Below are 15,404 nucleotides of genomic sequence, written 5' to 3'. Positions count from 1 at the left end.
TCCTGTCGGTCGGAATGCGCAAGTGTGAAGGCCTATTGAGGATAGAGGAAGGGAATGTTGATCATGGGACGTTCAGAAGCCTGTGTGTTGGAGAGTGGAGTGTGTGTGTGTGTGTATGTGTGTGTATGTGTATGCGTATGTGTATGTGTATGTGTGTATGTGCGTGTGTGCATTTGTCCAAGTGACATGTGCGTTTTGTATATATAAGCGTGGGTAGGCGTGCGTGAAGAGATGAAATTGGTGGAGGAATAAGCGGAACGTGCAAAAAATGTGTGCACGGGAGCTGTGCAAATTAAAAAGAAAAGAGGCCGTCATTATCCAAAGGGATTCCCGCGGAGTCCTCCGCTGCAGTACTAAATGGGGTAAATCCAACCAACAAACCCTCATTTCCGGTGGTCGGTTGTTGGTGCTGCAGGGCCCCTGAATTTATGTGCATGCCTCTATCTCTTAGAAGCAGTTTGCTGTGTCGCGTGAGCTATCTGCACGCCTGGTGAGTCCTGCGCAATGAAGTGCGTAAGGCGGCCTCGGCGGAATTTGTTCAACTCCCGTTTAAGAGAAGCAAAGGCTGTCTCCTCCTCAAGCAAGGCATTAAGAGACCGGGCCTGGGGTGTCTGTTCAGACCACTGTGGGGCCCCACATCCGCCACACCAGGCGGCGCATTTCCTCGCGAAGTCTTCTTGTACCTGCTGCAGCTCGCCGCTAGCTGCTAAGGAGTGGCTAGCTAACTGGCAGGCCAGAAGACGCAGAGCGCGAGACAGAGAAGCATGAAAGAAGTGAAGACGCAAACGGCGAGCACCTCCGTCGGTTGGGTGTGCATACACCTCAGAAATGAGCCATTTACGACTGCGCAGGAATGCCTCAACGGCCTCCAGAGACAACTCCCATCGACCTGCATATAAGCAACAACGCATAATACCTTTTTCCTTTACAAGCTACAACGCCACTGGCAGTAAATAGCTGCGTATACACCTGACAAAGTGCCTCATTGTATAGCTGTACATACACCTCGACAATGCCATTTTCACTCGCCGTTTTAAAGATATCACTGTAACCAAGTTGTACTTAATGCATTAAAATCGGCCTCCCCTTTTCTCGCTACCTTTCTACTGCTACACACAAGGAAAAGCCACCAGGCGTTGCTCCTCTCAGTATACTTAGGGTAAAGTCAGTATCGATGCTAGCTGTAGCTTTAGGAGAAGAGGTTGGGGCTTCGGGGGCTTACCTGCTGCAGCAGTGGCTCGGACAGCAACCTCCAGAAGTCTGGCTGCATGCGCGACGGTGGGTGCAACATACTTGGGTGTATGTACACCTGTAGTCTCTGCTTTGGTTAGAGCCAACCAAAATGAAAACAAATCCACAGCCGCGCTGGCGAACCGCGAGCGGCCGAAGAACAAAAGAAGAGAAAACGCAACAGGGAAAGGACGCAGTACCTGCCGAGATAAAGACGAGTCAAGCGATGCCGTCTGACCCACAGAACAACGCACGTGCGCATGCATACGCAGCCCATTAGAAGCGGCAGCACCATGAGCGTCTGCAGAACCAGCAGCACCAGCTGCTGCTGCAGCTGCTGCTTCGGGAGAGTGCAGCTGTATGCAGCAAAACCATTCAGAAAGGAGCTAGCACCGAACCAAGAAAAGGCACAGGCTGTTGGTGCTTCTCGCTGCAGCGCCAGTCCTTTTCGACCCTACCGGATCCAAAACAACAGCAGAAAAAGCAGCAGCAGCAAAGGCAACAGCGGAGCCTCCGATGCTACTAACAGCAGCAGCAGCGGCAGCAGGACTAGCAGCAGAAAGAGCACTGGCAGCAGCATTAGCAACAAGAGCAGCAAGAGAAGCAGCAGCAACATCAACAGCACCACCAGCATAAACACCAGAAAGAGAAACAGCAGAAGCAACACTAGCAGCAGAACGAGCAGCCGCAGCAGCATTTACTTTGAAGAGGAGCTCCAAAATGGACTGGACTTCACGTGGGGCCCCTCGCGCCATTTCAGTCTCCAAGGCAGAAGACCAGAGGAGAGGCGGTAGCAGCAGCACCGCAGCCATATCCGATTCACAAAAATGTAAAGGCGAAGGCATACGCACGAGTTTTTCCTCCTCCTGGTTTTGCTTCTGTTGCTGCTGAGGCGGCGACGGCTCAGGAGGGTGCTGCTGCTGCTGCTGCTGCTGCCGTATCTTGTGGAGCTGCTGCCGTTCATGTTGCTGCTGTTGCTGCTGCGCTCTCTTTGTTCCGTGCTGTTGCAGTTTCTGGTACGGCTGGCACCTCTGCTGCTCCTGCTGCTGCTGTTGCTGCTGCTGCTGCTGGGCTTGCTTGTGAAGTGTCTGTATGGCGGCGACCCCTCCGAATTTGCTGACGAGTTTTTTAATTATTTGTTCTTCGTCTGCCCTCTGCAGTGGCGCCGCATGAAGCAACACAGTCATTCATTTTATGAGGGAAAGCATACAACAAGAAGCTGGACGAAGCTGCATGCTGCAACATGATTTACATATATGTATATATATATATATATATATATATATATAATCACAGATGTATAATGTAAATCAATGGTCCCAACCGGTCTCGAACCGGCGACCTTTCGGTTATTAGCCGAATGCTCTAACCAACTGAGCTATAGGACCTGCCGCTGCAGGGTCACCTCAACTGGGTGTACAACGAAGAAAAGCAAACAAACAGGCAAGCAAAGAAATGAAGCAAGCAAAACAGAACAAACCCCTAACACCCCAACTGCACAGAGAGTTTCAGACAAACGAGCAAGACCACCAACGAATGAACAAACGAACGAAGAAATACCCAAGACAATTGAATAGCAAGACGACGAATTCACAAACCAGCACAACAAACACGAGTATCTGGCAAGGAAGCAAGCAGAACAATAAGAGAGTCAATCAGTCGCTGCGCACGTGCCACCAGATATGTAGCATAAAGGTGTGTGTACACCTTAACCCTGCCTACCCAAATTCGCGTTTGGCCTTCTCTCTGTTCTTTCCTTAAGTTTGCCAGTTCTCTGCTCCATTCTTCTACAGACTCCGCCTCCATCTGCCGCAGTGCAACCCCACAACAGAGCAAAGCAAAACGCACGCGCCCACGGCATGTACACGCACAGAAATGCAAGCACCAACACACGCCAATTTCTAATCCGCTAAAGGCCCCCAGGCGCCCTCAGGGGTTTCAAGGGGGCCCCCGCAAACAATAAGGGGACCCGGTAAATAGCAAGGGGCTCCTCATTGCGGTGCTTGCTGAGTAAATCCTCGGGGCCCCCTCTCCTTCCCTTATTCCCCTAATACCCCTTGTATGAATGGCCTACCAGCCGAGCCTTTGCATTTGCTGCAGCGGTGCTTTGGTCTGGAAGCTGCACCACACAGAAAGGAAAACAGAACTTCAAGAGAGGCCGGAGATACTCAGCAACACACCAGCAACCAAGCTAATGCTGTTAGTGTTGCTGCTGCTGCTGCATATCTGCTATTGTCGCTGTCGCAAGTGACGGAAGAGTGCAAAGTCGTTTCCGGTACGAAGAGGATCCCCTTTGATGCTTTGCTACGTTGTGTATCCTGCTGAGCATGGGCCCCACACGAACCGCATGGGGCATCCGAAAGGGGGAGTGTGCCGCAGGGGGAACCTGCTTTCCGGGGCTAACTGAGTTGGGGGCCCCTTGTTGCTGTTACAGCAGCATACCTGGGCATCGAGTTGCGGTTTGTGGGGGATATACAAATGTAAATTCGTTTGTTCTCGCGTCTGCAGATATCTCTCGAGCTGTTCTGCTGCACGAAGCCTTCCCCTTGACAAGCCCGCCAGCTGTCTTCTCAGTTTCCATCGAGGCGAGGAGGCGGAGACAGGAGAAGGAGACAGAGAGGAAGCAGGGGGGCAAGGAGACAGAGGAGTCGCAGAAAAAACAGATGCAATAGAAGAAGAAGAAGAAAAAGAAGAAGAAGAAGAAGAAGAAGAAGAAGAAGAAGAAGAAGAAGAAGAAGAAGAAGAAGAAGAAGAAAAAGAAGAAGAAGAAAAAGAAGAAGAAGGAAAAGAAGAAGAAAACAGGGGGGCAATTGAGGCCCACGAAGGAGACACTCCCGTTAGTCTCGCGCCTTCCAACGCCCGCAAAGCCAAATCCAACACCCCAGGCGGCAGATCCGGCAGTAGGTCCTGCTGCTGCTGCTGTTGCTGTAGCTGCTGCCGCTGCCAATGCTGTTGCTGCTGCTGTTGTTGCTGCTGTGGCTGCTGCTGCTGCTGCAGTGTATGGAGTTCGTGGCGCAGGCGTTGCCTCAAGGTGAGGAGGCAATCAAAGAGAAGAAGAGCGCCTTGGAATTCATTCTGCAGCAGCAAAACCCTCATCGACTCGCCGTGGACCCAAGGGGTGTACTGCTGCAGCACCTCATCTAGCAAATACCGTACCTCTGGCTGCTGCTGCTGCTGCTGCTGTTTTTGCTGCTGCTGCTGTTGCCGCTGTTGCTGCTGCCGCTGCTGTACGCGGGCTCTGTAAAGGGCTCTCGCGCGGAGAGGGCCCCTCAGCAGCGAGTCTTCGTAATCGCTTGAGAGGGAATATGCCGCTGCTGCAGCATCTCTTGCTGAATGCAGCAAAATGGTGTTGTCCAAGCCGGTAGTATCCCTGCGGAGTTCATGATGAGCAGCAGCAGAAGCTGTAGCAACAGGAGCAGCAGCAACAACAGCTGCCGTGAATGCTGAAAGAAGGCGAGCAGTCAAGAGGAAGGTGTTGTAGTTGGGAAGGGGGCCCTTCGAGCGCAGCTGTGTGTACACCTCAAGTGCTGCTGAGGACACGCGCTGCAGTGCAGCAACAGGATCCTCTTTTAGGACGCCAGAAGCAGCAGCAGGAGCAGCAGCAGGAGGAGCAGCAGGAGCAGCAGCAGGAGCAGCAGCACAGATAGAGACAGAGGGGGAGGCAGCGAGGGGGGCAGGAGAGACAGAAGAGACAGCGCGAGAAGCACGTGAAAAAGGAGCTATTAGGCCTCCAGGAAAGATAGAGGAGACAGCAGCAACAGAAGCCTTGATGGCAGCGTTGTAGGTCTTCACCCAGCGGCTGCCGCTGAACTTCTCTTGCAGCGCAGCAACCCTGAACACCCCAGCCAAAATGCATATATTATATATATATATATATATATATATATATAGATATAGATATATATATGGAAATGTGTACATGCATATTTAATTATTTATGTTTATGTAGAGGTAGATGCACATATAGTTATATGCACATGCATATATATATATATATATATGTACTGAATAGGGTGCATTCGCATAATGCATGCACTATATATATATATATATATAGTGCATAAATATGCATACGCACGCACATGCGCACTACATATATATATATATATATATGGATTCATATATATATATATATATGTATACACATGTATATATACACATATTTATTTATGTATGTAATGCTTTCAGTAGCGCGTGCACTGCCTATTTAATAGAGTTACTGTGTACAGATGCAGATAGCTGCACGGAGAAGGAAAAGAACCAAAGATATCTACACAGAAATAAAGACAGAAACGGAGAAGATATACAAAGAGAAATAGAGAGAGGGGGGAAAAGAGAGACAAAACAGAAAGAGGCCTAGAGACCGAGGCGGAGACGCAAAGTCTGTATCCTTCTCTGTCTTTGCTCATCTCTAGACTCAACTTCCCCTCAGACAGACAGTAAACACGTGAAAGGACGATAGGCAGCAGCAGCAGCTCACTCAAGCGCAGCAGCCGGATTTGCTGCAGCAGCAGCAGCAGCAGCAGCGAAGTAGAAGCAGTCCATGCTGGGCCTGGCAGCCAATGCACTATTGATAGAGTGAGCGAGGCTGTCTCTTTCTATGTTGATGTTGCCTTCTCTCCCCTTATCCTTGTCTTTTTTTTCGTCTTTGTCTTTGCTTTTGTTTTCATCCGTTGCCTGTCTGCCTACGACCCTGTCAGCTGCAGTATCCAGTGCTGCTTCTGCTGCTGCAGCAAGATCCACATGCGTCTTCAGCAGAAGCAGCGCAGCTGCTGCATCGCCATTCTGCTGCTGCCGCCGCAGGAGCGACAGCAGTTGCTGCTGCCTCTCTACTACCATCGGTGTGTCTTGACAGCTCGTCGGCCTTTGCTTCTGGTGCTGCTGCTGCGTTGCCGCCGCCGTTGCTGCTGCTGCTGTTGCTGTAGCTACTCTCTTCCGCTGTATGGGTTGTTGAAGAGAGGCAATCGTGGCTGAGTTAGCAGGAGCAGCAGATCCTGTCTCTTCAGACAGTACGCCTAAACGAGACGTTGCAAGCATCACCTGCCCTGCAGCAACGACAACCTCATATGGCATTTCTCCCGTGAACGCCGCAGCCAACGACTGCAGCCAGCGTGCAAGGCTTTTTAGTCGTGCTGCTTGTGCTGCTACTTCTGCTGCTGCTGCTGCTGTTGCTGCTCTCTCTGGCGTTGCTGCTGTTGCTGCTCTTGCTGCTGCTGCTTCGGCTGTTGCTACTTTTGTTATTGGTGCCGTCGCTGCTATCGCTGGTGCTGCTACCGCTGCTGCTGTTGCTGCTGCCGCTGCTGCTGCTGGTGGTTGAGGAGTGACGTTCTCGAAGATGGTTGGTGCGCTTGCTGATGCGCCTGTAGCTGCTGGCCTAGGTGCTGCAGCAGCAGTTGCAGCTGCTCTGTCTGCCGCCGTTGCATCCTTAGCTTCAGTGTATAACGCTTCTGCAGCGCCTGGTGCTGGTGCTGCTGCTGCAGCTACTGCGGCTGTTTCGGCTTCTCTCAAAAGTGATTGTGCAGCGTTTCCAAGCCCTATAAAAGCAGCAGCAATGAGACAACGCGCGGAATCTCTCTGTTTTTTTGTTGTATCTCTTCTCGTTTGTGCTGTTGTTGTTTCTCCTTCTTGGCTCATCCCCTCTCCTACTCCTAATCCCCCTTTTTGCTGTTGTTGATGCTGCTGTCCTTTATTTTCCGTTATCTTCGTATCTGCAGCTGCAAAAGCAGCAAGGGAGAGCAGTTCCTGACCCTGTTGCTGCTGCGTAGCCCCACCAGCGAAGAGGGCCTCGATAGCGGCCGCAAGGAGCTGCTGCTGCTGCAGCGAGAGATCCACCGGAGGGGGGCGTGAAGTTAGCAAGCTTTTCAGGTGTACGTACACCGTGTCCACCAGCTTGCAGGCAGCAGCAGAGACAGCAGGGCCCAACACAGGCAGCAGGGCCCACCTAGCTATAGCCATTTGGCTCTGCTGCAGTGCAGCTGCTGCTGCTTCCAGCCCCTCTCCCTGCTGCAGGGCCTCCCTGGCGAGCAGCGCAGAAGCAGCAAAATGTTGCGCTACCAGGCCAATTAAGGGGTCCCCAAATGGGCCCTCATGCAACAACAGGCGACGCGACAGCTCAAGAGAGACGGGCAGCAAGGTGCGGAAGAAACGGAGGGAGACACAAACAGGAAGTAGCTGCAGAGCAGCGCAGGCCCTCTCCAGCTGTACGTAGTGCGCACAAACAGTAGCAGCAGCAGCAGCAGCAGCAAGGGCAGCAGTAACAGCAGCAGCAAAAGTGGGGTGGAGAGGTATTTATAGCAGCAAGGGAAACGACGCATGTAGCAGTAAGCGCAGCGTCGGGTGCTACGGCAGTTAACTTGGAACCAGATGACAGCAGGCAAGCAGCAGCTTCCAGCAGGAGCAACGACTCTGCAGCAGCAGCAGCAGCAAAGACCGTGCAGTAGAAGCAGCAGAAGCAGCAAATACTCTGTAGGAGCAGTTAACGCACCTCCCCATCCTTCACTGCTGCTGCAGCAACAGAAACTGCAGCAGCAACCGCATCACGCTGCAGGGTCTCTCCTATTGCCTCTTCTCCGTGCTTGGGTACCCCCTGGATGGAAGATGTCTCGTTGATAGTATTACTTGCGGCAGAGCCCCCCCCTTCTTGGGAGCCCCTAAGCGCCATGACGAGTTGCTGCTGTGCTCGGCTGCTGCAACCTTCTTCAGCAAAGGCTCGGGCCAGCAGCAGATGCGTTGCTGCGCCGAGATTACGGGTGGGAGGTGCCGCTGCAGCTGCTGCCGTTGTGGAAACAGTCTGTATCTTGCTGGTCTCTGTATTTGCAGTACCTTCAGCTAAACCTTGCCCTGCAGCAGATCGGTCTAAAGAGAATGGTGCATGCGACTCGCCAGGTGTACAGGCACCTTGGAAGGGGCTCAATAAGGAGGATGCCACCCGAAGCACCGTTGCTGCAGCCACTCCCTGCTGCAGCAGTGCCGCAGCAGCTGCGGCTGTCTCTGCAGCAGACACACCATGGGCACGCTGGAGATGAGCGATATCCCATGGCACCTGCTGCTGCTGCGTTTGCTGCGTTTCTGCTGTTCTGCCGGTCAGAGACGAAATGCGCGTAGCAAGATTCGAAAGGCAGTCGCGGCGGTATTGCTGCAGCAGCAGCAGATCGTCGGCCAGCATTAGTGCAAAAGTGGAGTCGCCAGCTTTGCGCTGCAGCAGCAGCTGCATCACCTTCTGCTGCTGCTGCTGCTGTTGCTGCAACTGCTGCAGAGTTTCAAGATAACCACTAGCTATGTGCCACGCGTTCTGCAGCAGTAGAAGTTCGTTGCTGCTGGGCGGGGGCCCCTGCCGGCAAGAACCCTCCAAAGAAGCCCCCTGGGTCAAGCCGCCCCCTCGGGGGGGCCCCCTATGTGGGCCCCTCTGGAAATCTTGTTGGGGGCCCCCTTGGAGGCCCCTTTGTTTTGGAGTTTTTTGGGTATTTGAATGCGTCCATTGATGGAAAAGGGTCGTTGAGCGCAGCAGGATGTCGTGAGAAGCTGAGAGGAGAGAAGAAGGCACAGAGCGCCACTGCAGCATCTGCAAGAGCAAACTTGTAAGGGTCTTTAGTGTCGATGTGGCCCGCCGCACCTCCTCAGATGTGCATACACCCGAAGGTGTCTGAAGAGAGCAGCTTACTGCTGCAGATTCCAAGGACTCCACTTGCGACACAATCGCCGAGAGCGCTGCAGCTGCTGATGCTGCTGCTGCTGGTGTAGCTGCTTCCGGTGTGGTTTCTGCTGGTGTTGCTGCTTCTGGTGTGGTTTCTACTGCGGCGCCCCCAGCATCAGCAGAAACAGCACCAGCAGCAGATGCACCGCACAAGGGCGAAGAAGAGGGAAACTCATAGACCTTCAGGAGAACCCCTCGCTGTTTCTTCCCATGGGGAGCAAACGGCCTCAAAGGCAGCAGCAGCGATACGCTGCAGTGCATTGACGCAGGTTCGATACTGCTGCTTCTGCTGCTGCTGCTTCTGTTGTTGCTGTTGTAGCAGATGTTGGTGCCACTGGTGTAACATCTGCTGCATCTGGTGCCGCTGATGACGTTGCGTCTGGCGCTGAAAGAAGCAACAGTTCTTCGTGCGCGCGGCGAAGGGCAGAAGAATGAGGAGCAGCAAAATGCTGCTGGGGGCCCCTCGCCTGCGAGCCGCTCTCTCAACTCCATCTTAACCCGCTGCGTGAAGCCCCAGAGTCTTCTGCAGCCAGCAGCAGCAGCAGCAGGTGATGCTGCTGCTGCTTCGCATGAACCAACCCATAAAACCGATAGAAGCGCTAGCAGCGGGAGAAAGAACCTCTTAACAAAAGGAGGGCCCTTACGGAGGTTGGGTGCCCCCCTAAAGGACACCCTGTTCACTGATTTGGGCGTCCCCCTTGAGGCTTCCGAGGGAAGAGCCGGCAAAGCAGCAGCAGGCAAGGGGAAGGGCATAGCTGAAAAAGAGCCTTGAATAGGGTCGTCAGCAGGGGGCCCTGGAGGCCCCCTGAAGGGGCCCCCCGTACAGGGGGCCTTAGGCGGGACCCTACCGACAAGCCCCTCGAAGTTTGGGCCTATGAAGCAGTGAGGGAGGAGGCAGGCCATGCATGACCCGGTGCAGCAGCTGCTCTGTTTGGTTTTGAGGAAAGAGAAGGGTTGTATCATGACGCTGCTGCTACACCACACGTGAAAGGCATCGTTACTGTTGCTGTACGAGGCGGAGGGCACAGGTTGCCCTGCAGTGGAGTCATTTTAAGGCAGTGATAAGAGGAAGAAAACTCAAAATATAAATAAGCAAATAACAAGAAACTGGCCACATCAACAGATGAAACGCAACAGCAGACAGGCGGGGGTCGGCTGCTCCCCCCGGCAGTTGCGGCCCTTTGTTCGCCAGGGTTCGATTCCCGGCAGATGAAGGCGAAAAATTCATTGCATTGGAGAAGAAAACAACAATTTGGTTTAGTTAGTAGATATATATATATATAAGAATAAATATAAATATGGCGACTGTTTTCTGGTAACATCCACGCACAGCCGCGGCGCGGTCTACTATAGGCTGCAGTGCAGCTACTGAATTTTCTTGCCAATCTTCTGTGTTCTAGTTTTTGTTTGCCTCAGCGAATTGGCTATTTTGTTCGCCTACTATTCCGTTTAAAAGCTCCAAGCTATTGTCTATTCCTATGATTTTGTTGTGGCAAACTGAAGCTGCTTCCGTCTATAGTCCGTCGGCTAGCATCGATTTTCACAGCGTGCGGCGGTTCTTGCTGCCTGCTGCTGCTGTTGTTCTTGTTGATTAAATCCGAGAGTCCTGCAAACTTTAGAAGTTGCTGGTTTGCTTTAAATGGTATTTGCAAGGGGGTTTTGTATTGCTCCTCCTTGTTTGAGAGAAGGACTGCTCTGTCCTCGGTCGCACGCACTGAACGCCGGCAGCAGGGAGTGTGAGCGGCTTGTGCCTGCGGACTGGCGTTATTCTGGACTAAAGTTCAAATAAACTCTTCAATATTATTTGTATGTTTAACTCCCTTGGAATAAGAAGAAAGACAGGCACCAATTAAACCACTTGCGCTGCAGCCGAAATCATTCGCGTGCAGCTGCTGCTCCACTCGTTTCGTCATGCGCCAACAAATGCTGCCGCATGCGACGCCTTAAACCTACATAATGACTTCGTTTCCTCTTCTCCCTTCTCCTCAGTCGCAACGGCATCAACGACGAACAGCTCCTGCTCTCCACTCAACCGCGCTGCCGACTGCCCTCTCACACGGCTAGGCAGCAGCAGCAGCAGCAGCAGCAGCCAAACAGCAACAGCAAGAACAAAACAAACGTTCACAGTTCTCGCACTGTGTCAACCACGTCCGATACCGACGTTGCTGCACATGGAGGCCGAGGCAGCCAGTGGAGACACGGATGAGCCCATGAGTTGCTGCTGCTTCTCTCCCTCTTCCTTTTTTGTGTTTTCCCCCTATAGGTGTTGAATGCTGCTGTGAAAACTTCCCAGACTTCAGCACAATGCCGCTCCCCCAACCTCCTCGCGGGGCCTCCCGTAGTAGTGGCCCAGTGGCGAGCAGCAACCCACCCGCCAAGATGAAGCAGGAGCAGCAAAAGCATCAGCAGCAGCAGCAGCATCAGGCACCCGGTCGAGACACCTCCACGACAGCAGCAGCAGCGAAGAAAACCAGAAAGTCCTCGCGGAGTTTGTTGACTGTGGAGGATGCCCAAAGAGTGCGGCATAGGGGGGAGAGGCGTCTACACAGCGAAAAGAACGCAGCTACAACAGACACAAAAACCCACTCCATTGTACACAAAGATAGCATTTCTGCCTTCAGTAAAGACAATGGCACCCCAGCAGGGATGGCGGGTGTAAAGACAGCGCAGAAAAGGGAAGTAGACCAAGCAGCAGCGAAGGAGCAGGTGGGCCACCGTGCTGCTGATGCTGAACCCTCTGCGGGCCCCTCTTCCTCTTTGAGATATGAACAACCTCCTACATTGCACGACAGAAAAGAAATGCAGAGCAAGAGCGTAATGGAAGAGAAGCCCCAAAAGAAGAGCAGGGTGGGCCTCCCCCAACAAACCTCTGCTAACTCAAACAGGCTCGCTGCTCTTCAGAAGCAAACGCAAGAAGCAGAAGCAGCAGAAAAGAAAGAAAGGAAGGAGGGAGTGCAGCAGCTGCTGCAGCAGAAAAACCCAGTAAAGGCCCCAGATATGCAGCAGCTATTGTTAGGTGACAAACGAATGCCGCAGCGGTTCGCTGATGACGATACAGCAGCAGAACACTGGAAAGTTATGCCCCACATTAAAAAGAAAGACTACTTGCTACAATACACAAAGGCGAAAGACAGAAAATGGACGCCTAGAAGAGGAACAGCAAATACAGGAGATGAGCAACAAACAAATTTCGATCCGAAGGACATGGATATGTTATGTAAGAAATGTAGAAAAATACTTGGTCTTGTTGCCATAATGTTTTATTATGAGTATTATTATTATCATTACTAGTGTATTGCTATTCTTTTAAAATTATGAATGCCATTCAAAAAAGTTGTTGCCAGTATTAGAAGTGTTGTTATAATAACATTTTTCTATTGAATATTATGCCCTTTCATTTTTTCAAAGTGGTGCTGCCTTCCATTCAGAACGAAACAAAAGTAGGCACTATACTAAATCAACAGTGATAGTTTATTTATTGGTTTTATCTTTTTTGTTTTTCTCGTTGTGGTGACAGGCGCAAACTGGACTGAACCTGATCCGAAGTCTTCGGTAGGTTGCCTCATACAAGTTGGTATTGAAATATCTTCTTGTCTTTCTCCTTTTTTGCTGTTTTCTGGTTTTCTTCTGATTTGCAAATTTTGCTGCATTGTGTCCAATTGTGTTTTATGGCTCTCCACTGCAGGTGACTGCACAGCCTGTTGATATCAGCTCAAGTATACTATGTAAAAATAAGTATACATATACATACATACATACATATATATATCTGCACAATTGTACAATATATAAATGTACGATTCCGTCCATAATTTATGTATATATATATATATATGTATTCAGAATATTATATATATTTGCTATGGTAAGCACATAGAAAATATAATATACACATATGTATATATATATGTATACACGTGGATATATTATTATGTATATTTGTAAAGTTGTTAAGTATTTACCGTACTTACATATATATATATATATATGCATGCGTTTATTCATTGTCTATGTGCTTACTATATATGCATATATATTTGCTGTCTTCTTAATATAGCAAATATGTGGAATATTCTGCCGGTCGCCACAGGGGTTCATGCATATTCACCTATATTTATATATTTCCTTGCCTTCTTGCTTATATATGATTGTCCTTTTTCATTATTATCCGCACTGCGTGATGAAAATGGTGTTTTCCTGTTTCCGCAAATTCTTCATGAGTATTTTCTTAATCACATATTGGAACTAGACCCGCTATGATTATGATTACTGTATATCATAATTACTCGCATTATTATCTTGCTGTGCTGTGTGCAGATATCCTCTCTTTCCAAAGCTGCTGTCCAGCGATCTTCTTTAGGCGAATCGGAGGCGGAACTGCCCGATTTTTCTTCAAATTGTTCTGCTGATGCGTTTTATTTAAAACGATTAAATACAAAAGAAGCTATTGACACAACTTTGTTGGAAACTTATCTTCGTGACTCATGGAGGCATCGGCAGGCTCTGCATTCGTCCGTGCAAGAGACTGCTGCATATAAACGGGAAAAAGGATTAAATAGAGTTACAGACAAGCTCATTGAAAGCATAAAAGAGCCTCCAAAAGGAATTCTGCGCATCGAGTAAGATGTAAAAAACCTTAAATGCGAAAAATCAATCGGCCCGCGGGCCCGCTGCACATGATGCGTTTAGTCTAGCGCAACAAGTCATGTAAATCGTGGTCATTTAAATAAATATGTAAATAGATGATATGCATATATATATATTGTAAGTAAATAAGCAATTTACTGTTTATGCATATTCCTTCCAGTTTGCATTTGTTGCTTAAGCGGCGTAGAAATGTGCAACAGAGCAACAGGTACAGGCATCCTCATTTAAATAACTGTATAAAATAAATAAACGGTTTTGTCGTTTAATTTATTTATCATTGGCAGTGGCTATTTATGTGTGTGCCTTTGAAAAGGACAAATAGATGTTGCGTGTGACACTATACAACTTAATGCTATTATGTGACTATCTGCTGCTTACAGTGGTATATTATATGTGTTCGCTTGCTGCTTCTTTTGCGTATCTTATCTCCTTGGAGGTTCCTTCTCTGGTCGTTGCTGCTCTTGCAGTGTTGCATTTCTTATTGCTGTTTTGCCTTTTTGTTTATCTAGTGCTTACTCGTTGATCTCCATTGTACTTCGCATCTACATACGTACATATATATGAGTCCATATACCTAGATGTACCGCTAGCTAAGTAAATATAATCTATACCTATCGGTGCATAGGTGTATAGATAAATCTGTAAATATTTGTATATATATTCATGCATCTATGTATATATGAAAGTACACATTCATACACAGGTATATGTGCATATGCACGTATACAATATACATATATATATATATAAACATATATATATATAGGTGCTTGTATTGCTAGTGCACGTGTTTATTGATTGTTGTTCTCCCTGCTGTACCTGCAGAGCGATATACGATGAAGGGTTAGGAGATCCTTACGGCCGCAACGTTGGCCCTGAGGACCCTTTGCCTTTTCAACTTGAAAGCAAAGACGAACAAACAGAACTCCTCGCGCTGCATCATATTACACAAGCAGCAGAAGCTGTAAGATAAAAACATGTAAACATATGTATATATATATATATATGTGTGTCTATATATACATATGTATTTGCTTTTTGTACATATAAATATTATGGAAGATAAGTGCAGAAATGCAAAGGCAGGCTTAGTACTAACAGGAGCAGTAATATACAAGGTGTAAGCACTAAAAGTCTTTCTGACAAACCGTTTCTAGTACTTGCACGCATTTAATTAAACACTATGAACAAAGGAGCAGGAATGCATAACGGTAAATGCATATATATGTATACTCGTTTCTATATTCATATTCCTCTATCTCCCATTATTATTTACACTCTACGTAAGCAGTCTGTAGACAAAGAGACAGGCTGAACAAGTATTTTAGTTCTTTTATTTTTTTGTTTCTCTGTCTAGAGTATTTTATTATGCGCTCAAGTGTTTCGGCGTGCGTCATTACAAGCAAGCAACAAGTATTGCTTGTCCTTTTATGATGTCACTGTTTAATTCTTTTTCTTCACACTTGTTTTTGCTGTTGTAAACCAACGATGTTCCTGTAGATGAAGAGCCGCCTCACTGAGAGGTTCCCCTTTGCAGATATTTCTTGGTCGCGGCAGCCCTCCTTTGATGAGGGCAACATAAATGAATTGTTTTGTTTAAAAGAAGGAGACAAAAAGTGTGATATCAATCTAACGGACTCGTTTCTCAAGTCGCACGAACGCGTCCGAGTAAGTCTACTTTTCTTTCGACCCGCACGTATAACTACAAATGTACATATGTAAAAATAAATATAACTAATAATGTACAATATATATGTATATAAGTACGGATATCAGTAGAAAGATCAATACAGTAATAATTATTTTTATCACGAATATATATATATATATATAT

At 48.8% G+C, this 15,404-nt stretch overlaps 2 protein-coding genes across 2 annotated transcripts; one reads left to right on the top strand and one right to left on the bottom strand.

The window, feature by feature from the left end:
- Positions 1-440: 440 nt before the first annotated feature.
- EAH_00050140 (hypothetical protein, conserved) lies at positions 441-9,184 on the bottom strand (the record flags this gene model as incomplete). The annotated part of the gene is made up of 8 exons (XM_013391301.1): positions 441-889; positions 1,310-1,463; positions 1,689-2,384; positions 2,953-3,036; positions 3,305-3,349; positions 3,673-5,062; positions 5,711-7,428; positions 7,715-9,184. The coding sequence occupies 8 exons, from the start codon at positions 9,182-9,184 to the stop codon at positions 441-443; spliced, it is 6,006 nt and encodes a 2,001-aa protein (XP_013246755.1).
- Positions 9,185-11,227: 2,043 nt separating this feature from the next.
- Positions 11,228-15,238, top strand: EAH_00050130 (hypothetical protein, conserved; the record flags this gene model as incomplete). Its single annotated transcript, XM_013391300.1, has 5 exons — positions 11,228-12,140; positions 12,441-12,475; positions 13,241-13,542; positions 14,396-14,534; positions 15,071-15,238. Coding segments are annotated over 5 exons (1,557 nt in total), but the record flags the coding sequence as incomplete, so codon positions are not given.
- Between the last annotated feature and the right edge of the window lie 166 nt (positions 15,239-15,404).

Source organism: Eimeria acervulina, genomic scaffold, assembly GCF_000499425.1.
Source record: "Eimeria acervulina Houghton genomic scaffold, Eah_scaff830, whole genome shotgun sequence".
Classification (NCBI taxonomy): domain Eukaryota; phylum Apicomplexa; class Conoidasida; order Eucoccidiorida; family Eimeriidae; genus Eimeria; species Eimeria acervulina.
This window is presented reverse-complemented; position numbering and strand designations above follow the sequence as displayed.